Here is a 23,608-nt window from a genome sequence, read left to right as displayed (position 1 = left end):
AAAAAGCTGGATATGTGTAAGCTTTGGAAAATGGACAGTAAGTGTAGATTGACTTAGAAGGAGACATGTGATCTTAGGACCAGGAAGGAAGGATGTAAAGGTATATTCAGCGTAGAGGAGCTCGGGTACCCAATGACTGTGGTGGTGAATTGTTTCCTCAGAGAGGTGGGAAGCCATGTGCTTAGCTGAGAGCCCCAGACACCTTTGACCCAACCACTGAAGGGTGGGTGGTCATAACCCACCAGGGCCAGCCAGCCACAGTACTTAGCAGGTTTTGTGGTGGTCGCAGCTAGCATGGCCACAGAGCTAGCAGACTGGGAGACTGAGGATGGCTGAGCCCATGGGTGGGAGACTGGCCCTGATTAGAGTCATGTGGGACTAAGCCCATTGATACGGACCAGGGAGGGCATGGGCCACTGCAAGACGGTAGAGTGGTTTCCATGGGAGCAGGGGAGGTTCTCATGTGAGAAGGGGAACTGAAGCTTGAGGTCTGGGAGGTAGTGTGTGCAAGGGAGCACAGGGGATGTGCTCTAAACCCTTACAAGACATTAAGTGGGAGACTCAGTGACAGTGTGGCCTTAAAGGTCACACCTTCTCCTGTAGGATGAAAAACAGTCTGTGGTTTCCACCTGCCCTGATTTCCTCATCTGTAACATGATGGATAATTGGGAAACAGGCAAGCATTTGGATAGATAAATATGATGTAATGATGCATGCTTTTAATCCTCTAGATCAGCAATGACTAGAAAACACATTTAGGAGAATGCTTTTCTTTTTCACAGTGTTTATCTTTTTCTCTACAACTAGCTGCTTTTTCTCAGCAGAACAAAACTTCACAGGTGTCAGGTTAATAGATAGGAAAATGGTTCACCTCGCACAGCAGTTGCTGCTGTTGGAATAAGCCGCCCTTAGCATGTTTTCCAAACAGACTGGCGTAGGTGAAGGCATGGAGTCCATGGGAGACAGAATAAGTTCTACAGACATGGAGGGGAAAATGGGTATGGTGGCTCCTTCATGAGAGGGCTAGTTGGGGGATTAATCGGTGGTGTCAGTAGAAGGTCCATCCTGTGCCCAGACACAGCAAACACACTCATACAGCTTAGCTTTCTTACCCCACTAGGAGCTGTGTTCCTTTCGAGCCTAAAATGCTAGTTGTTTGCTGATCTTGAGCTATTTCTGCGTGCAGCCTGGTTTTTCTTTGCCTCCCATGGTAAGGGCTTGTCCTTTGGCCCAGGTCTACCCTCAGTGGTGATTGTACTGACAGGAGGCCTAGGGTCAGGTTCAGTATGGTTCTGTTCCATCTGTCCATTTGCACATATCTGTCCTTCATCTGTCCATCCATCCAAGAAATGCATATTTGGGTTCTTACTGAGTCTTGGGCATTGGCTAGGTATTGTGACCATAGCTGTGACTTAGACAAGATCCTTAGTCTCATGGAGTTTGTGTTTTTGTGAAAGACTTAAATTACGAGAGAGTGATGGCCGATGAACACAGAGTGGGTGGTTCCACAGGCAAAGACTTGCCCTGTCCTGGGGCTTCTCTCTGAGTCACTCCGCAGAGATAGGGGAGTCCCGAGAAAATGACTTCAGGAGTAAACAGCATTGGCATCCTTTGTGAAGGAGCAGCTTTCCACCCATCTCATACGGTGATGCTGAGATACCAGGAGAAGAGTTCAGGGGTCGTTTGGTGGTGTTCACCCCAAGGGCCTGCAGGGAGGGGCACTGGGGTCTTTGGTTACCAGCCTTTGTGTTTCTCGTCCTAGGAATGGGCACGCTCTGCTGGCGTTCATGTTCTCACGACAGGAGGGCAAGCTGAACCGCCAGCAGACCATGGAGCTTGGCCATCACATCCTGAAGGCACACATTTTCAAGGTGAGCCCCACACGCTGGAGGGAGGGTTTCATTGGTACCACATTGAGGTTTTGGTTCTGGAGACAACTTTGTCAGCCCATGCCTAAAAGTAACCACTGTTCTCATTTTTCCACCCTCTAAATCCCTTAGAAGTTTCTACTTCATTCATTCCCCTTTGTCTCCTTGTTAAATAGTTGTAGAAGAAGCTATGTGACCTCTGTAGTTTCCTGCCACCTGGATTTTCTGATTGTGTCCTTGTTTCTTGTGGCCTAGTTTAACTTGTTCCTTTTTCCTCTGGATTTTTTATTCTTGGGTAGTTATTTTGAGTAGTTTAATCAGGTTCAGGTTTGATTCCTCCCTTACCACCCCCCCTGCGTATCATAATTACTTTATACAGGTAAACCTTGGTATACTGCACTATTGCTTAATTGTGCTTTGCAAATAATTGTATTTTTTCTTACAAATTGAAGGTTTGTGCCACCCCTGCATTGAACTAGACTTTTGGCATCATTTTTCCAGTAGCATTTGCTTATTACTTCATGTCTGTGTCATATTTTGGAAAATTCTTGCAATATTTCAGACTTCTTCATTGTTACTTCTTATGGTGTTCTGTGATCAGCAATCTATGATGTTACTAGTACAACTTACTGACGTCTCAGATGATGGTTGGCATTTTTTAGTAATAAAATATTTTTAAATTAAGGTATGTATTAATACATTTTTTAGACAATGCTATTGTGCAGTGAGTAGACTACAGTATAGTGTAAACATAAAGCTTTCAAGTGTACCAGGAAACCAGAATAATTGCATGACTCACTTGGTCACTGTGGTCTGAAACCAAACCTGCAATATCTTCGAGGTCTGCCCGTTAGAGTTAAAATGCTCTGTAAAGTCTGTGTGAGGTTTCTGGGGTCAGGACACAGTATGCTTGGCAGGAGGCCATCAGCCATGACTGGTCTCTTCCTTCGTTAGGGACTATAAATGGTGATATTCTAACATTTATTCTTCCTTTAATTGATTAGAGAACCTCTACAAAGAGAAACTTTTCCCTCAACTGCCATCCTTTCCGCCAGGCGGACAGTTAATGTAGCAAAGGCAGGCTGGTTCCTTGAGGGGAATGCTTACAGGTTCAAGTCTTTCCTGAGCACACAGCCTTTGCCTTGGGTTCAGCAGGGACCTTCACCCGCTTCAGACCCATGCTGCATGTGGGAGAGGAGATGTTGAAGCTGATTTGTTGCTGCTGTTTTTTCCCAGGGCCTCAGCAAGAAGACGGGAATCTCTTCAAGCCACCTGCAGGCCCTGTGGATCGGGTACAGCACCGAGGGGCTGTCCGCGGCTCTGGCCTCTCTCAGGAATCTCTACACTCCCAATGTGAAGGTGAGCCACCCTCTGCCAAGGGAGCCAGAGCCCCCTCGCCTGACGACTGTGGCATCAACAGTCCTGCTTTCCCCTGCCCTGGGTTGTGGGCACAGGAGGCTGGGATGCTTCTAAAGATGCGCTTTTCCTGGTGTCACACAGACGTGACTGCTCTGTTGCTGGCTCTCTTCCACAAGTCTGGCTTTCGCTGAGGCGGCAAGATGTGGGTGGTCAGGGGCTACCGTGTGAGCTCATGATGACTGTTTCAGAGTGAGTGAGATAAGGGAAACAATTCACAAAGGAAACCAAAGGTCAGAGTGGGATTTCCAGGGAAAATGGACTTTTAAGGCATCCTGCCTTCCAATCTGGACTATCTCTTTATGGTTCATAGGAAATTAAGCCCTGATGAGTGACAAAGGGATGGTCACACAGAGGGAAACTTTACTAAAGGTTTTGTACACACGTGTATTTATGACCATGGAAAGTGTATCAGGGTCTGCCTGCTGCTGAGCCAAGGGCTTCCTCACTCCCCATCAGTGGCTATCATTTTGCAGTATTTGCCTGAGCTTTTCAGAGTAGATTTTCCCTCCTCTGTTAATGCAGTCTTAGAATCTGAAGCACACAGAGGCCAAGCATCTGCTTAAGGCAGCAAAGATGGGTTAATTCCCATGGAGTGTGGGAACCACTGACTTAACATTATAGCTGTTTATTACCATCTTCACTAGTGCAAAATAAGATGAGATCGTAATTGTCTTCCCATTTAGATTTCTTACCTGCTTGATGTAGCTGCTAGACTCCAGGTCTTTCAGCCCCAGGCCCTGATGTGTTGGCTGCCTTCAAAAGCACTGACGTCATTTCCCAGATAGCCAGGTTCTCCCCTCCAGTCACCTCCATGAGAAGTCATACCTGTTCTCTTGTTAGTAACCCAGGATGGCCTAACATTGTTACCAGGTGGTCAAGTGAAGCCCTAGAAGTTTCCAAGAATCTTTTTCTTCTCCTCACTTTGGTTCATCAAACCCAAATGACCAGAGATGGTGCCATGGAAGAGTCTTGTCCCCACACCCTCTCCAGCCCCGGGGGAGCCTCTGTGCCTCTGTCAACATGTCCCACTGTCAACATGTCCCACCCTCAGCACCTGCACCTTGGACGTGTGTCTGGAGATCGAGGCCTTGCAGAGCGCTGCCCCCTCTTCTCCCTTCCCTGCTTTCCTGGTGTATAGTGGTCCCTTGGATTCATTCCAGGTCCTTCCAAGGATACCTAAATCCAACCTACGCATATCCTCCCATATACTTTAGATCATCTAGAGTGCTTCTAATATCTAATATAAGACAAAGACTATGTAAAGAGTTGCACACAGCAAATTCAAGTTTTGCTTTTTGGAACTTTATGGAAAGTTTTATTTTCAAATATTTTTAATCTGTGGTTGGTTGAATTCACAGATAGAGAACCTACTAATACAGAGAGCAGGCTGTATTTCCTTATTTTTTTTCTCTCTTTTTCAATGGAAGTATAGTTGACGTAGATTTTAGATGAACAACCTAATGATGTGATACTTGTTTTTATAGCACAAAAGGTCTTGTTGAACAAATATCACCACATATGGTTATAAATTTTTTCTTACAGTGAAAACTTAAGATCTACTGTTTTAGAAACTTTGAAATATACTGAATTATTATTGGCTTTGGTCCCGCAGGGTACATTACATCCCCCCCTTGCTGGTTTTGGTCCTGTGGGGTACATTACATCCCCCCTTGCTGGTTTTGGTCCTGTGGGGTACATTACATCCCCCCTTGCTGGTTTTGGTCCTGTGGGGTACATTACATCCCCCCTTGCTGGTTTTGGTCCTGTGGGGTACATTACATCCCCCCTTGCTGGTTTTGGTCCTGTGGGGTACATTACATCCCCCCCTTGCTGGTTTTGGTCCTGTGGGGTACATTACATCCCCCCTTGCTGGTTTTGGTCCTGTGGGGTACATTACATCCCCCCCTTGCTGGTTTTGGTCCTGTGGGGTACATTACATCCCCCCTTGCTGGTTTTGGTCCTGTGGGGTACATTACATCCCCCCTTGCTGGTTTTGGTCCTGTGGGGTACATTACATCCCCCCTTGCTGGTTTTGGTCCTGTGGGGTACATTACATCCCCCCTTGCTGGTTTTGGTCCTGTGGGGTACATTACATCCCCCCTTGCTGGTTTTGGTCCTGTGGGGTACATTACATCCCCCCTTGCTGGTTTTTAGAAGTGGAGAGTGTAACAATGCTGACAGAGGAGCCTGGGTGTCAGGAAGGACCCAGCAGGGCTCTGACCCTGGGGTGGCTCGCCCACAGCCCTACCGCCCAGTAGAGCTTCGGTGTTGGTTAGAGAAAGGCCACCACCCCCCTGGTGGATTCAGACAAGGTCTTTGCAAATACAAAAGTCCAGGTGGACTCAGTGCTGTTAGGGTTCCAGTCTCGAGAGGCAGAGGGCTCGTTGGATTTCGGCTGGGCTCACCCCTGGGCAGGGCGCCTGGAAGCAGAGCAGCCCTGGAGAACCGCTCCCAGGAACCCCTGTGTCCACCCTGCACTCTGCAGAGGGGTAGGCTTGAGGGCTGTGTCCTGACTGAAGCCATGTGCAATTTCATGGGGTGAAGACAGGGAAGCCGCTTTTGTCATTAAGGAGCACTAGCTCTGAGCTGCTGCTTCTGGTCAAAAGGAGCACTTCCTTCCTAGATAGAGTTACTCTGAAAGAAGAGAACGTGCCAAGGACGTATTTCACGTGATGAAGAAATTGTGTTTGGAGTTTTTGTTTTACTTGTTACAGAAACTGGAATTGAGTTTACTGTAATAGTTTCATCTCTCATTTCAGCTGAAAGTATATCTTTTGGCTTCTCCATAATGAATAAAATTCTGTAATGATGGCAAGGAACAAAGAAAGAAAAATTAAAATGGAAGTATCTGTTTTCACTGTTTTAATGAATTATGGGCACAGAGGTTATTTTAATGTGGAGAAAAGTAAATGGGAAACGTCATACTCTGTTCAATATGAGTTTTTAAGACAATAAATTAAAAGGTACAGTGTAATAGTGTAATGAGCTTGACCCGCCTGGGATTATAAACTTTTCTCCTTAACATATTTGCAATTTTAAAATTATTCATCTTTACTTTGTTTTATAGAATTCCAGTGTCGCCTACACCTAACATTATCCCCCCAAACTGTATAACTTAGTCACAGAATTTTAAGACTTTCTATTATCCTTTTGTTTCTTTTGTCTTTCAAGAAAAGGGGGGGGGGGGAGTGATTTTTCACAGAATCTTGAACAAATTACAGTAATTTAAAATTATGCATGCAATTAAGGAATTTTTTTTTAGAGAGTATTAAATGTTGTCATACAGGAAAGGATGTCATTTTGAGCAATAATTGCAGTTTGCCACTTTGGTAAATTAAAGCTACTTGCTCTGGAGTAATTACTTGGTAGTTGAATTTTAATTTTGGTGGCATGCCCGTGATTTCTAACAATGTGATCTACCATAGCCAAGCCAGGCTCATGCCAGCCTGGGCTCTGGCTGGCCCTCTGGGGTCCTGGCCACCAGGGCCCCCAGGCTTCGGTCCAGTTGGTTGTTTTGCTCACATAGTCCCATTGGACTGCCTGCCAGCCACAGGCTTCCTAAGGCTGTGAGCTCCAGGGAATTAAGATTGTGATTCTTCTCGCAGCTGGAGGCAGGGAGGGGAGGAGATAGGAGTTAGGTGTGGACCTTGGCCTAACTTCACTGGCTGAAAGGATGCAGTTGTGTTCTGCATATTTATTAGGAAGCACGCATTTACACCGGTTGTACTGATGAAAGCCTCCCGATGGGAAAACTGAGCCTCCCACTTTACTACATGCTGGGCAGTACCTCTTCTGTTCCTCATGATCACATCATTTTTACCTACAACCCTACCCCCTTTTTCATTTTCTTGCATTCATCCAATCCAGAGGTGTGTATAGGTAATATCACCATTTCCAGTCATTAAAGGAAGAGCTTCATGGTGGTGGTGAACAGAAGATTTCCATGTAGTTGGAAAAAAATATACAGGAAGAACCCTTTTTCCCCTTCCCCGAATGCTGAGTAATCTTAGCCAGAGCTGCTGCTTCAGCTGCTGGACTGTGATATGATAGTAGTGTTGTGCCCGGGGCTAATCTCTGCCTTACCTGCTCTGAGCCTCAGTTTTCTCACCTGTGAAGTGAAGGTCACTAAAGAACCTGCATCGTAGAGTGAAGGGACACCTCACTGAGATGTTGAAGCTCTTGGGAGAAGACTTGGCATTTATTATATGGTCAAGTGAGTTAGTTTCAGTCATCTTTCTCCTTCTTTCTGGACACTGAGATTCTCCTGTAAACACTTGAGAACTTGTGAATGTGCCTGGTGGTGGAGGTGAAGGGGAGCTGCCCACAGGCTGTGACGGGTCCACACCTGCCCTCAGACAAGCAAGAGGTCTCCTTGCTGCCCTATGCAGATGAGCAGCCCTGGCGTGGTGGGGGCAGCGGGGCAAGTCCTCTGGGTCACCTGGTTTCTGGGGCAGAGCGCCCTCCTGTGCCTTCTGAGGATCAGAGACTGGGGCCCTTGTCTCTTGGAAGACCCAGAGGGATGGGATGGGGAGGGAGGTGGGAGGGGGGATCGGGATGGGGAACACATGTACATCCATGGCTGATTCATGTCAGTGTATGGCAAAAACCACTACAATATTGTAAAGTAATTAGCCTCCAACTAATAAAAATAAATGAGAAAAAAAAAGATCCACTAACCTTCCCTGGTTGCTCAGATGGTAAAGAATCTGCCTACAGTACAGGATCCCTGGGTTCGATCCCTGGGTTGGGAAGATCCCCTGGAGCAGGAAATGGCAACCCACTCCAGTATTCTTGCCTGGAGAATCCCAGGGACAGAGGAACATGGCGGGCTACAGTCCACAGGGTCTCAGAGTCGGACACTAAGAGACTAACACTTTCACTTTTTCCCCTCCCCGTCAAAGGTGATTATAACAAGTCATATTTATTTAGCACTTATAGGAAGCTCAGGTCTGTGCTAAGTGCTTGGTGTGTGTAGCATGTTCATTTTTAATCTTCACAACAACCCAAGGAAGTGAAACTGTCTTTATTTCCACCTTTCAGGTGAGGGTAGTGATAGGTGCCCAGATCCCACAGCGGGAAGAGCGCCTGGCAGAGAGCAAGCCCACGCTCCCTCCACAGGTGCGCTCCTCACCTGGTGTGTTTACAGCCGTGGCTGCCAGCGGGAACCAGCTGGGAGCCCTGGGCCCCAGCCTAGTTAGAATCTCCAAGGGTGGGGCTGGTGCTTTGGAAACTTGCAAGCTCCCTGGTGGTTTCACTGAGCAGCAGGGTTAAGAAGCGTGGGTTTGGAGACAATCACAGACTGCTTAGGGGGGGTAAGTGGTAAAAATACCCACAGCATCGCACCAACAAAGGAAATGTTTTTCCCAAGAAGCAAATAGGGAATTGGTAACAAATGCCTTTAGGAAAGTTCTGCTTCTGTGCACAGACCTTCCACAAGACTTTTCTTATATAGTATTATGCAAGACATTACTGAAGCAACACCTTTCAACGTTCTTAAAGGAAAGTTTCTGTGCAGTGGAATGGGGTGGTGTACTGTCTCATTTCCTTAAGACAGCACCTGAATCACAGAGAGGTTGAGTAATTTTCTGAAAATCACACAGCAAGTTAGTTAAGAGGCTGATTGAGAACTCAGACTGTTTAATCCATCATCTTTTTCTTTTAGGCTCATGAATCTCAAGAGGGGATGGGATTAATGGGGGAGGGGGGGGGAGAGGGTAACTGGCAATCAAAGTCACCCTGTGAATTTGCAAGCAGTTTCTGCCTGTCCTTTGGTGACCAGAGTCCAGTGTGCCCATTGGTGATATTAAGTGTGTGTTTTTTTTAAATCTTCTTTATTTCTGTAATGTTGGTAAATGATGCCCCCTCTTTAGTCTTTTTTAATGTTTACTTGTTTGTTTATTTTGGCTGCATTGGATCTTAGTTGCGGCGGCGTGTGGCTCTTCCTTATGGTATGCAGGCTTCTCTCTAGCCGTGATGCCCCGGGCTCAGTAGTTGCAGGTGGGCTTAAGTTCCCCCCCCCCCCCCCCCCCCCCCCCGCCCCCCAGCTTGCAGGATCTTAGTTTTCCGACCAGAGATCGAACTCAGCCCCCTGCATTGGGAGACAGATTCTTAACCATTAGACCACCAGGGAAGTCCCTGGTGTGTGTGTTTTGAAAATTTTGAAAAGCTGTTGGGGTTCTGCTTTGTATTCCTCTTGCCTAAGAACTCATTTCTTGGGCCTCAATAAAACCCCTACTGTGCCAGCAGCATTGTCCTATTGCTGCCACACTGTTGGCGGTTACTCAGAGGGAAGTCATTTTCTCAAAAACCCTGACTTTTGTTGGGCACTTACCCTTTTGAAATGCTTTAAAGTCCTGCTTGAGTCTGGTGCTGTTTTGAGGAGCAAACCTATTTAGGGCTGTAGAGCAAGCTTGGTGGGGTTGGGTTTGCCCGAGGTTGTGTCCCGTGTCACTGTGGGGACAGGGACACCTCTCCTGATTTCTCCTCTCTGACTTTCTGCCCTTGCGTCCACATGTGCTGGTTGGCAGCTGGGGGCTGGGTTGGTCTTGACCTGGTGAGGTTGGAAGATGGTCCCCCTGTGACTCTGTGAAGGATGAGGTGGGTCTAGTCACTTGGGCACAAGTGTGCTTCCTTTTTTTTTTTTGGAAGTATTGTTGATTTATACTGTTGTGTTAGTTTCAGATGCACAGGAGAGTGGTTCAGTTTACACACACACACTGTTTCAGATGCACAGGAGAGTGGTTCAGTTTACACACACACACACACACACACACACACACACACACTCTTTTTTAGATTCTTCTCCCTTACAGGTTGTTACAAAATATCGAGTGTAGTTCCCTGTGCAGTACAGGTCCTGTTGTTGATCTGTTTTATATATAGTAACTATATCTGCTAACCCCAGATTCCTAATTTATCTCCCCCTCCCTCCACTTCAGAAAACTAAGATCATGGCATCTGGTCCCATCACCTCATGAAAACTAGATGGGTAGACAGTGGAAACAGTGTCAGACTTTATTTTATTCAGCTCCAAAATCACTGCAGATGGTGACTGGAGCCATGAAACTAAAAGACGCTTACTCCTTGGAAGGAAAGTTATGACCAACCTAGATAGCATATTAAAAAGCAGAGACATTACTTTGCCAACAAAGGTCCATCTGGTCAAGGCTATGGTTTTTCCAGAGGTCATGCATGGATGTGAGAGTTGGACTGTGAAGAAAGCTCAGCGCCAGAAAAATTGATGCTTTTGAACTGTGGTGTTGGAGAAGACTCTTGAGAGTCCCTTGGACTGCAAGGAGATCCAGCCAGTCCGTCCTAAAGGAGATAAGTCCTGGGTGTTCATTGGAAGGACTGATGCTGAAGCTGAAACTCCAATACTTTGGCCACCTCATGTGAAGAGTTGACTCATTGGAAAAGACCCTGATGCTGGGAGGGATTGGGGGCAGGAGGAGAAGGGGACGACAGAGGATGAGATGGTTGGATGGCATTACCGACTTGATGGGCATGAGTTTGAGTAAACTCCGGGAGTTTGTGATGGACAGGGAGGCCTGGCATGCTGCGATTCATGGGGTCACAAAGAGTCGGACACGACTGAGCGACTGAACTGAACCCCGCACTTTAAGAGGTCCTTCCTTAATTATAAGTGACGGTCCTCATATGGGAAGGAACTGACTTGTGGGCCTTCCTCACTCAGAGGGGCTTCGTTTACCTCTTTATCTGTGAACTTCTGTGTCTTGTGCCGTAGGCCCAATGGGAAATGGAGCATGCCGAGTAGACAGTGGTGCTCAGGGTTGGTGTGTGGATGATGTGGGGTGTGTGCATAGAGGAGGGCTGGGAGCATTCTGTAGAGAGTGGGGGGCTTCTCCCTGGTGTCCTGGTGTTGAAGCAGGCACAGTGGAGGTGATCCTTTGTCATGCGTATCTATGGAAAGGGTGTTTATTCCTGGCAGAGGGAACTATACGGGAGAGGGGGGAAGCCCCGGAGGTGGGACCTGCCTGCCCTTGTTGCAGGACAAGCATTAGACCCCGTGTGGTCACCTTTGCGGGGCGGGGGGGTGGTGGGTAAGTGAGGGGAGGAGTGCTGATAGAGGACCTCAGAGAAGCAGCTGAAGGGCTGGGTCACCCAGGGCTCAAGCTTCAGCGGCAGCCAGTGAGTCTGCAGGTTTTACACTCTGGATTCTAACCAGTCTGTATGGTATCACTGTTCTGAGGTGTGGTGTCACCACCAGAGTAATAATTTATCACTTTGCAAATATTCTGTTAGCTACTTTTGTGGGCACCGTATCACTGAAATGCCTCAGATTTTATATTCCTTGTCATCTTTCTGTATCCTCTAATGATCCCATGTGTTTCTGGTCAGATAAGAAACGCAGTCTCTGTGGTTTTCGTTCCTCATGGGCAGCCAGAGGTGGCCAGAGTCTGTCAGGGGGTGATTGATGTGATCAAGACCATTGAAGAGGACTGTTTGAAGAAATGCAGTGGGCATCTTAATAGGTGTTAATGGAGGGTCATTTTTCCAATGACCTGGAGATTTGAAGAAAATATTAGTATAGCTATAATTCACATAAAGTATTCAATGATTTTATTTTAAAACCTATAGATAATGAATTTCCTTTTATATCTGGATCCAAGGCATTCAGTGGGTGGTAGATGTATAGCAATTAGTCAGAAAAGCAAATGCTTTTCTAGGAGTTTTGTGCTGCTGACAGTCCCAAGCAAATGAGCATTTTTAAGTGTTCTGCTTTTTCTTGCAGGTACAATTCCTTGTAGAGAAAAAAAATGTATGCTCTTATTTTTGGCTTTATTATCTTACTGTTAATTATTTAATCCTCTGATGATTATTTCATTGTCCCCCAAAATGAATTTTCTGTTTTTATTTGGATCAGACAGTGGTTTTCAAAACGTGATCCCCAGACCAACAGCATCTGTATCACCTGGGGGGAATTCAGTAAACAGGCATATTCTTAGACTGTACTCCCACCCCCGCCAGACCTACTGAATCCAGAGGTCCGAGTCCAGAGAATAGACATTTCTAAATTTTTGTTTCATTGTGATTAAAAAAAAAAAAAGACACATCATAAAATGTATCATCTTAACTATTTTTAAAGGTAGAAATCAGTAGTGCTAAATATATTCATATTATTGTTCAGTAATAAAACTCCACAATAAAACTAAATCTCCACACCTATTAAAACAGGTCTTGTTTCCCCCGCCTTCTCCCAGGCCCTGGAAGCCACCATTCTACTTTCTGTTTTTGTGAATTTGACTATTCTATGTCCCTTATATTAGTGAAGTCATACAGCATTTGTCTCTTTAAGGTTGGCTTATTTCTTTTGACCTAATGTTCTCAACAGCTTCCCTGGTGGCTCAGTGGTAAAGAATCTGCCTGCCAATGCAGAAGATGCAGGTTTGATCTCTGGGTCTGGAAGATTGCCTGGAGCAGGAGATAGCAACCCACTCCAATATTCTCGCCTGGAAAATTCCGCGGACAGAGGAGCCTGGGGGGCTATAGTCCGTGGAGTCACGGAGAGTCAGACATGATTGAGTGAGCAGTGTTCTCAGGGTTCATCTGTGTTGTTACATGGGCAGGATTTCCTTCCTTTTGAAAGCTGAGTGCTATTCCAATGTATGTACATACCACTTTTGTTGGTCTATTCATCTGTTGACCTTTTAGTTTGCCTGCAACTCTTAGCTATTGTGACTAGTGCTTCCATAACACGGCAGTGTGGGTATCTCATTGAGATTCTGATCTCATTTCCTCTGGACGTGTACCCACAGTGGGATTGCTGGATCCTGAGAAACCTCCACACTGTTTTCCGAGGCAGCTGTGCCATTTTGCATTCTCACCAGTGAGGATGTGCATCTTTAGTGCATGTGTAGGTCATACCGGTGCACACTCACGTTTGAGAACCACTGGGCTAAGGATATTACCCTTCTCCACAAACATTGTTATGATTGCCAACTTCATGAGAAATTAATCTTGTTGGGGGACATTCTCCAACAGGTGAGCCGTCTCCTGATTTTAGGAGGGGCCAACGTGAACTACAGGACCGAAGTGTTAAATAACGCCCCGATCCTATGCGTCCAGTCTCACCTTGGCCACGAGGAAGTGGTCACTCTGCTTCTGGAATTCGGCGCCTGCCTGGATGGCATGTCGGAGAACGGCATGACTGCCCTCTGCTACGCGGCCGCTGCAGGCCACATGAAGCTGGTGTGTCTGCTCACCAAGAAGGGGGCGAGGGTAAGCGACAGCCTTCCCCGCAGAGGGGTGAAGGGGAAGTGTCTCCCATTGCTGGTAGAATTCTCATTGGCCGGGCCAGGCTCCCTTCTGCCTCTACTTTGTCAAGGTGCAATGAACATAAACAGAAAGGGTGGAGCTACAGTGTGTGATGTGGCCTGATGTGGGTATGTGTGTGATAGATATGTATTGTCTGCGAGAGGGAGAAGGGGCTGTGTGTTTTGTTCAAAGCTCTTATTCTGCTTAATCCTGCCCCAGGGGAGGCTCTTGGTCATTAGAGGCCCAAGTAAGGCCATCCTTTAAAAAGCCTGCAAGTGTTGTCCTAGAACTTGTCACAGAATTTAACTCTGCACTGGATGAGTTGAAGATTTAAATGTGATTTTTTTCCTCCTTTTTATTTCATGTTATGTCTTTTTAAAAATAATAATAAAATGAGTTCTGTGGATCTTGGAAGTCATGTGCTTAAGCATATAGCAGCAGGTACTAGAAGGCCCCGGATCCTCATTTCTCCAGCTGCCATCTGGGACCCTGGGCCAGTTAAGCCAGTGTGCTCAGTGTTCTCATCCATAAAATGGGTACAACAACAGGGTCTACCACAGAGCTGTTGTGTGAGCATAAGTAAATCAATATATTAAAACAACGCAAAGTAACTATATTATTAACAAGTTGCTCAAGGACTGTCAGTGTTAATAGGTTGGATGAGAACAGTGCCAAGTTCACAGTAAACTCTGTTTATTTTAAGCACTTTATTGGGGAAGGGAGAATGTACTTTTGAACAGCAACAGAAATAAATCGCTGATATTTGTTTTTCTTCTTTATAGTTAGGCTTTTTGAAGTTCAACAAAAGACGGTAGACTTATAGTAACTATGGGAGTCTTTTTGCTTTTTTCTCTTGAAAATACAGCATTTGGGATGGGTCCTCCTTAGTCCATGAAAGAAGGGAAATGCTTCTGTTAAACCTTCCCAGTAGGTTCATTACTGCTTATACCGCCCCTCCATTTCCACTTCTAGACCATGGCTTGGCTTTTTTCGGAGGCTAGCTCTGTAGGAGGGGGTGGAGTCATATAGGTGGCTTATGTAGGCAGAGCCTCTGGGTTGAGGTGCAGAGCATCTTCAGAATTTGCAAGTGAGGCTGGGCCCTAAGTCCTCTCCCAGCCCACGATTCCCAGGCTTAGACAGGGAATGACGTGTTATCTGCTGCCTCTTGAACCATTACGGGTATGCAGCCCTCAGTCACTGCCCCTTCGTGGCTGACCAGCCTTCCTGCCTTTGTGGCCACACTTGGCATGCTGGCATGACCTGGGTCACCTGCCTTCCCCAATAAAATGCCACTTGGAGTCCCTTCCTGCCCTTCCTCGTACAGAGCTGGGATCTTTCCAGATCCCTCCCTTTTGCTGGCTTTCCTGTTTCGGTGACTAAAGAACTGTTCTGCCCCCCAAATCATAGCTTGCCACAGAAGATTAAGATTAAGGATACTTCACCCAAGTGACTAGGGTTGGGAAGAACAGGTTTTGTCTGCCCTCATACCTGCTCCCCAGAGAACTCTAGGCTCCAGGTCACTTCCTAGAGAGACAAAGGGAATGAGGAGGATGCCTTGTGATCACTAGTTCTACAGAGGGAACTCGAGGCCTGAAACAGTGCATCAATTGCAGTAATTCAGACAGAGACTCTCCAGAGAGACACAGTGGGACACGAACCCCGTATATCTGCGGTGGGATGGGGTTTGTCCACAGCACATGTGGGTCACTGTGACAAAGTGATGCTCAGCTGTGCCTTCCCTTGCTCCTGCCCGCCCCCAGGTGGACCACTTGGATAAGAAAGGCCAGTGCGCGCTGGTCCACAGTGCGCTGAGGGGCCACGGCGACGTTCTCCGCTACCTGCTGACCTGCGAGTGGTCTTTGGGCCCGCCCCAGCCAGGCGCGCTGAGGAAGAGCCAAGCCTTGCAGCAGGCGCTGACGGCGGCCGCCAGCATGGGCCACAGCGCGGTGAGTGTGGCCTTTCCCAGGGCACTTCTGGGAAAACGGGAGCCCAGTGTGTGGGCACTTCGCACTCACCTTCTTCCAAGTTGCCGGCTTGTGATGCACTGAAGGAATGAAAGGAAACGAGGGTTTCCAAAAAGAGCAGTTGGTTTCACCACGTGTAAAGATGTCCTGTTGTTATCACACCCCTCCTGTGAGTGGAAGTGGGCAGGGGGCTGGGGAGCTCCCGCCCGGAGCCCCTGCAGCTGCATACTCTCTGCTCTGCCTCCTGTCTTCATGTCTTCCTTCCTTGTTCTGTTTTCACCCTCGAGTCCTGCTCTCCTCTCCTTTTCCCGCTTTGACTCATCCTTTTGTCCTTGTGGTCTTTTAACAATAATCACATGGAATCCTGTTTCTAAACTTGTTCTTGAGTATTCGAAGGATTTTTAAAAATAGAGCTGTTTAAAATAGAACATGCTCTGGTAGCATGTAAGAATGCTTGTCATTTGCAGTTCCTACGCTGAAGGGAAACTTCATGCAGTAGTTACATCAAGCACTTATTTCTGGCAGGTGTCAGTATTCCTCGATTTGAAGATTTTGTTGTCACCTCCTGACCCATGTGTCTGTGAAGTTAATAATATTTTACCCTTTTTCTTCCATGTATTTCTCACTCTGTATTGTCTTCAGGCAATTAGGGTTGCCAATGTTTCTAAGATTCTTCCCCACAATGACTTTGTACCAAAGTAAATGTGCCAAATGTAAATGTACCAAATGTAAAATGTAAATGTACCAAAGTAAATTTGGGTACAAAGCTGGCTGGCTGACTTTTACCATTTAAAACACTGGAGCAGATACACATATACATGCAGCTAGCTGGCTTATTGTCGGCATTTAAAATGTCAAAAATACACATATACACTGCTTCAACCACGACAATATATTGCAGCAAGTTGAATACAGAAGCATATAAGGAAAAGAAGCTATCTTCTCTTAGGACAGGCATAAAAGAAATTTATAGAAGTGTAAAACAATGCTAGTCAAGTTAATATGTTTTAGTTTTGGAGAAAAATACTCTTTTTCATAAAAAATGAAAACGTACATTTCATAAAAATGTATTAAACATTACTATATAGTGGGTTTATTGTTTTTTAGATTAAAAATACAAATAAATATTTTTAAAGACCCATTTACATAGATACAGGGAGAACATGTTAAATTGACATATTTGAATATAGATGTTTTTCCTTTTTAAACTGTTCCCTAAATCTGCATGGGTCCAGAAGGTGAAATATCATCTTAGGAAGGACAGCAAAGCCACGTTGGATATAACCCTAGTCTCGGGCTGTTGTGAAACTGGCTGTGAGGAGCTGTGGAAAAGCAGCTGCATGGCCAGCCACAGCTTCATGGCGAAGGACAGGGCTCATTCACCAAACGGCTTGAGGGTTGTGTTAGTTTCCACATGCTGCTGTAGTAAGTGACCACAGACTTTGGTGGCTTGAAGCAGCCTGTTCTGGAGGTCAGAAGGCTGAAATTAAGTTGGGTCAGGAAGCTGATGTTTCTTTTGGAGGCTTCAGAGTAGAGTGTTTCTCTCTCTTTTTTTTTTCTGTAACTTCTGGAAGCCACCTTACTCCTTAGCTTGTGGCCGTGCCTCTGTCTTCAGAGTGTGTTTCCTGTCATCTCACCTCATCCTTCCCTTGACCCTGGTTCCTCCTGTCCCTCTTACAAACAGCTGTGATCGTATCAAGTATCTATACAATACACAACGTGATAATGCAGGATAATCATCCCGTTTCAAGATTCGCAGTCACATCTGCAAGCCCTCTCTTCCCACGTAAGGTGACATTCACGGGTTTTCTGACTAGGATGTGGGACCCTTATTGTGAGTGGACTGGGAACCTCGAAGATGGCCGGTCTTCTGCTCTCCTGTGGCTGCCGGTGAGCAGGGTGGAGGCTGACTCCCGGTTAAGGGCTCAGATACTTCTGGCTCCCTTCCCCTACCCCTGTGACGCACCCTGCTGTTTGACAGAGGGAGAAGAATAATGTGAGTGGAAAAAGCATTTGAAGCAGCATTATTTTATTGAAAAGGTATATACATCACCTTGTTTTCCTTCCTTGTGAAAAAAGGGATTCACCATCTTCTGGCGATTTATGCAGAAGCTGCACTCTGTATGATCTCACCTGTCCTTTGTTGATGAGGCTGGCATATTTGGGTCATGCTGGAATTCATTAGAATTCTGAGTACCTAGTAATCCTGAACAGTGTTGCCGAAATTCACTTTTTTTTTTTCTTCTTCTTCTCAAAGTGAAAGTGTGAATAGCATACGAATTATGCTGGAAAACAATTTTCATTATATTCTCTCTCCTTGTGCAGCATGAGATAATCATGGTTAAAAAACAACACGTTCTCTCCTTTGATACACAGGATATAATAAGCGCATATGGCTTTGAAAACTCATTAAATCACCTTGCCACTTCTGACAGGTGCTCCAGTGCTTGCTGGGACTGGAAAAGGAACATGAAATAGACGTCAATGGCACAGACACGCTGTGGGGAGAAACAGGTAATTATGGTTCCACTGCTTGTAGTTGGGGCCAAGTAGCTCCTTGATGTTCTCGCCGCCATTTTGGCCTAGTTGTCTTAAGAATGACATGGGATGCATCTGGGCCTATTGTTATCACAAAGCATTTGAAGTTAGGAGCTTTTGAAACTTCCCAAATGATGACTAAAACTTTTCTAGAAGCAAGTGCAGTTTGAATCATCTTGCATTAGACCAGCAGTTCCTGTGCCTGTGATAAATGTCAGCTAGAAATACCCAAATAAGGCCGTGCTTTCCACCTTGCTGAGTGTTTTCATGTCCTAAGCAACCTGGTCATCCTGTGACTGTGTACCGTGAGCAGGGCAGAACTTCCAGCCCCGTGTTTCCAAGGTGAATCCAAGTGAATTCAGGTGAATCCAAGGTGAAAGCAAGGAAGGCTCTGACCTGCCTTCTCCAGAGTAAGACTCAGTCCTCATGCAGCCTGCATAACAGACTGAATACCAGCTACCGAGGCCATATCCTTTGGCGTCAGATGTGTGTTTTGAACTGTAGTGTGGGTGAGTAAGTCTCCAGGAAGATCTGAGTTGGCTACTTCTCAGGTTAATATTAATATAAATAACGCTGCTTTGAAATTTTCCATTTGACTGAATTGGTCTTAGAAGTGTGAGACTTTATCAGTTGCTCTTTATCAAATGTAACCAAAGGTGTTTAACATGCATTTCCAGGCTGTGTCCTTTGCATGACTTCAGTGTCTCCTGCACAGATTTATTTCCAGCTGCTTCTCAGTCATTTCCTAACAAGCCAAACAGTGGTGTGTAGAGTCCCTCAGCTAACTCATACTTAGGAAAAGCCTCAAAGAGTTTCTTGATGGGGCTGAGCACCCACAACTTCCTCCCCACTGCTCCTCCTCCCCTGTCAACCCCCCCGCCCAACTCCACTGTAGATGATGCCAGGCGCGTGCATGGGGCTTACAGTGCTAATTGTGGTGATATGGGTGGTGGGCTGGCAGCAGGGGGTGGTGTTAAGGGGCAAGAGAGGTGGCGTGTCCGCTAGGTTCAGGGAGAGTGCAGGACTCCCAGACGGGTTTAGATTATGCTTGGGGTCCACGTGTGTAGATGTAAATATTGGCCTTAATTCCTGATGGAGTCTTCCCCCCAGCCATTTCAATAGTATGGGCTACTCCATATTTGGTGAAAGTTTCCACCACTTCCTATTGTGCTGTGGGCCTCAAGGTAGCCCACAGGCCAGCGCATGGCTTTCTTTGCGCTTCTCCGGAAGGCCAGATCCCTGTCCTCTGTGGCCTGTAGGCAGGGTCTTTGCCTCTTTGTCAAATGAGGTGAATAATCCTGCTCTGGTGAAGACTGAATGAGATGTGACAGTCTTGGCCAGACGTTCCCAGTGGTCAGAACCCCTGGGGCAGTTGAGCCTAGAAGTTCTGATTCATTAGGTGTGTGTGACTTAACACACACACACACACACACACACACACACACACGTCTGTGCTCAGTCTAACAATTATGTCTGACTCTCTGCGACCCCATGGACACACACACACACACACACACACACACACGCCTGTGCTCAATCTAACAATTATGTCTGACTCTCTGCGACCCCATGGACACACACACACACACACACACACACACACACACACACGCACACGCCTGTGCTCAATCTAACAATTATGTCTGACTCTCTGCGACCCCATGGACTGTAGGCTGCCAGGCTCCTTTGTCCAAGGGATTCTACAGGCAAGAATACTGGAGTGGGTTGCCATGCCCTCCTCTAGGGATCAAACCTGAATCTCTTGTGTCTCCTGCATTGGCAGGCAGATTCTTTACCACTGCACCACCTGGGAAGGATAGGACACTCCTTTCCTAAATGTCCACCCAGGTGATTTCAGGGTCTCTGTGGCCTCGGGAAAAATAGAGAATCACTGTGAGCAGCTGTCTAAGTGCCAGCCTCACAGGGACACTCATGAGAGGAGCCGTGATGACGATGGGGGTCAGTGCTAGTACCTGTAACACCCCTCACTTAGCTCAATAAGAATCTCTGATCTTTAATATTAGAGGGGTGTTTTCTTTCTGGGCAAAAAAAAAAAAAAAAGAAAAAATCCAGAGAAGCAGAGAAGGCTTTGACTTGAGGGCTCTGTTTATGTGGTCTGTTTTTTCTCGAGATGGCCAGTCCTGAGTTTCAGTAAGCACCTTCCTTCCTTCCCCCTTGAGAATCTGCTAGGTTGTAGGCTAAAGCATGTAAGAGTAACTATAGGCTCCCATCAACCTCAGTGAAAGGATGAATAATGGTTCAGCTTCTCCCTTGCAAAGCCTCGTATATAACCTTCAGACCACTCTGCAGCCTGAGAAGCAGGTCATAGCTTTTCTCTGCAGGCAGTAAACCTGAATTTCCTCAATCAAGAGTGTGAGAGATTTTTCAAAAAATTTAAACCAAGAGAAAGCTAAGCACTATTTCTCAGGCTTAGAAGCCCCAGCTGTGCTCTGTGGCTGCATGTCAGTAAAACCAGTCTTGCCTGCTCTGCATTTTTCTGTCTGATATTTTTTTCCTATGTTCTTTCAGAAATGTCCACCCATGTCTGCTACTACAGACCGTCCTGATTTCCAGGGGAAATCAGGTTTTCAGTGGTTGTCAGAGGAACACTTTGAAATCTTGCAGAGGAAGTTTTAGATGAGGGAACATCTGCATATATGGCGCTTTGCACAGATGTGTACTGCATTGCCCAGATTGTGAGGACTGTGATTGGGATTCAGCCACACAGGGTCCACATTACCTGACATCAAATGCCTTCTGGAAGAGACGGCCCCAATGATGACAGCCTGAGTCGATGGGGCAGCTCATAGTCCTTGTTCTCGGCTTCTTGCTTGGTTCCCTAGCCTGTGTGGATTGCATGCTCTGTGCGCTGTTTCTAATTGCCAAAGACTCGCAGAATGAAAGCAGCTGCTCTCCTTCCCGGTTTGATCCTCGTTCCTGGGTGTAGTCAATGGTGGTTTGTGCCTAAAACACTCTAGGATGGAACTTGCCTGTCTCTGGCCGCAGCTTGAGGGTAGGACCCCAAGAGTTCATTCAAGTGTGTGCAGTGTAGATTAGCTATGGACAACTTGGATTTAAAATACCAGCTGATAGGCTTCCTGCAGGGCCTCCATGGTCTGTTCTTGGCTCACCTGCCCAGCTTTGATGGTGTCCATGCAGAGCTACACTGCCCTGTTTAGAACTCAGCTACCTGAGCTGAGCTCTAAATCAGCTATCTCTCCTGGTTTTGGAGAGCAGAGAGCCTAATTTATGTAAGTTTCCTTTCCACCAACCTCTGGAGCCACTTGCTTTTTATGTCTATTTGGTTTTTAGATCCAGCCCTTCAGAATCATTCCTGTAGCTCTTCAGCACTTCCCCTTGTTCTCACGCAAATAAAGGAGTGTGACACTCACTCCAGTGGAAAAAGAGTGAGGAAAAAGCTCGGAGCTCCCAAGGAGTGGGCTTGGGGTACGTCTCCACCCAGCAGCTCTGCCTGTGTGGCTGCCGAGACCCCCTGCCCATGACATTCACACAAACAGCCTTGGTCAAACAGCCTTGATCCTATAGTTTCTGGGCAGCCTGAACCATGACAAAACCCATCAGATGCTCAAGTTATCTGCATCAGGCATTCCACAGTCATGACAAACAAGTGCTGGCTCCCACGAAGTCTTGACCTATCTGAGTTACTGTTTCCTCGTCAGTGTTCGATGGGAATCAGCCTGATAAAATGATCAGAAATGCTTAACTGGTGACCTCATGCTGCTGTGAATTGTCAGAGGAACTGTGCTTCCAAAATCCAGGCATCTCTCAAGTCTGTGAGCCTGCTGTCTGTCTCTAGTCAGAACCTCTTGCTCTTTAGGGGAATAGAAATACGCTTCTATTTCAGCAAATATGCCTGTTTTGTAAGCAAAACGTTCCCAGCGCTGACTCCTTGGGGTCACATTGCAGTTCCCTGCTTAGTGCTTACTGCTTATAAATGTGATTGTTGATGTTGCTTATCTGATGAAAGCTTATTGTGCCTACATTATGATTTTCAGGAGGGCAGAACTCTCCAAGTCTCCTGTGCTATTCTTTCTGTAGTCACTGTGTCTGGTCTCATGTCCTGTAGAACTTTCTGTGATGATGGAAAGGATTGCTATCTGTACATCCAGCCTGGGAGCCACTAGCCACTGGTCTTGTCTGGTGCCTGGTACACAGCTGTTGACTGAGCAGACAGGTGTAACTTTTAGGGTAGGTAACACTCACCTTGCAGAATAATTTGGGAGAAATTGTGTTTTTGGAAGGAAGAGGTCAGGAGCCCATTGCTCATTGGGATCTGGCTCAATGTGTCTTGTCTGTCATAGTGCAGGTCATGTGCTACTGGACTCCAGGCTGGCTTAGATGTCCTCAACCCAGTCATCTATGTGACTGGGTGCTGTACTGCATCTTTTGAAACACCTAGCTATTAGCAACTACCCTTGGCATGGACATGACTGACAGGCCAAGATGGCCCGTGCCAGCCCCATCTTTGTGTGCATGACATCTCCCTCCCCGCACCGCCAGCCCGACTGCCAACCCCCGATGTGCTGCGCCCTGTTGTCCCTTGGAAATCCTCACTGCTTCCTCGTTGGTTGCAGCAGGCTTGGAGCCCTGGCTTCACACATGGGTAGGACGCCATCCTGCCCATCATCCAACTGCTCCCAAGGACTGCCCTTCCCTAAGTTATGAACTGAGATGCCCCATCAGAGGTAGTTAGATGTCTCACCGAAATGTTTCATGTCAAGTATTCTTTTATGTTGTTCTTGCTTTTTTAGTTGGTAAATACTTGCCAAAGAAATTTAATCATTGTAAATATTGTCTTTATTGCTAAAGCTGTTAAGAACACTATATTTTCCTCAATTTCCAAGAAGGGTTGAATTTTCTCCCCAGTAAATCAAATGGGATTTTTAGCTGCATAACCTTCATTATCATCATTTGCGGAGGCAGTTTAGTCCAGCATGTATGCCAGTCATGGGTCACTCTTCTTTAATTCTGCGTGGAATTCTGGATGGGACTTGAGTCTCAGCCCAGCCCCTCAGCTGGGTGTGAGATGTTTCCAGACCAGTTTTGGGGGAGGGTCCTCACACTTGTTTCCCTCTGGGACCAGGAAGCCAGAATATGAGTTGTTTTTCATCTTTGCTGTTTTAAAAGTTTCTCTCTTGTCTCCATTCAACTGCTTCAGTTTCCACTCTGGGATTCTGCCTGTCCTTCTTGGGCGGGGGCGGTGAGATGTCCTTCAGCTCTCACTGCAGGGACCATGGACAGCTGAGCTCATCACACCCAAAGCCGCCCCAGAACTCTGTACGTGCACATCAGGCAACAGGATGCCTTGTGGTTGATTTAAAAAGAACCCTCTATTCTTTCAGATTTTACCTTAGGTTTTTTTTGGAGAGAGTAGGGCTCTTATTTGTTAAGAATTTAAAGGAAATTTGAGACTTCTGGATTGAGTTTGGCCTTCACACCGGTTAGGTACCTCTCAAGGCAGAATTCAGGTGAGAGACTAGAAGGAAAACAACTGATCTCTTGCTTGTTGGGACATGTGGAGAA

The 23,608-nt window shown here is 46.5% G+C and overlaps 1 protein-coding gene across 10 annotated transcripts in view; it reads left to right on the top strand.

Moving 5' to 3' along the window:
- The window catches only part of TANC1 (tetratricopeptide repeat, ankyrin repeat and coiled-coil containing 1), a 245,557-nt gene that overhangs the window by 201,199 nt on the left and 20,750 nt on the right, over window positions 1-23,608 (top strand). For all 10 annotated transcript variants that reach the window (XM_061135350.1, XM_061135357.1, XM_061135354.1 and 7 more), the window contains 5 exons: window positions 1,763-1,871; window positions 3,105-3,227; window positions 13,290-13,526; window positions 15,323-15,508; window positions 17,962-18,040. In XM_061135350.1, coding sequence (XP_060991333.1) covers window positions 1,763-1,871; window positions 3,105-3,227; window positions 13,290-13,526; window positions 15,323-15,508; window positions 17,962-18,040 — 734 coding nt within the window. The remainder of the gene's footprint in view (window positions 1-1,762; window positions 1,872-3,104; window positions 3,228-13,289; window positions 13,527-15,322; window positions 15,509-17,961; window positions 18,041-23,608) is intronic.

The sequence above is a fragment of the Dama dama genome, chromosome 33 (assembly GCF_033118175.1).
Source record: "Dama dama isolate Ldn47 chromosome 33, ASM3311817v1, whole genome shotgun sequence".
Lineage (NCBI taxonomy): Eukaryota > Metazoa > Chordata > Mammalia > Artiodactyla > Cervidae > Dama > Dama dama.
This window is presented reverse-complemented; position numbering and strand designations above follow the sequence as displayed.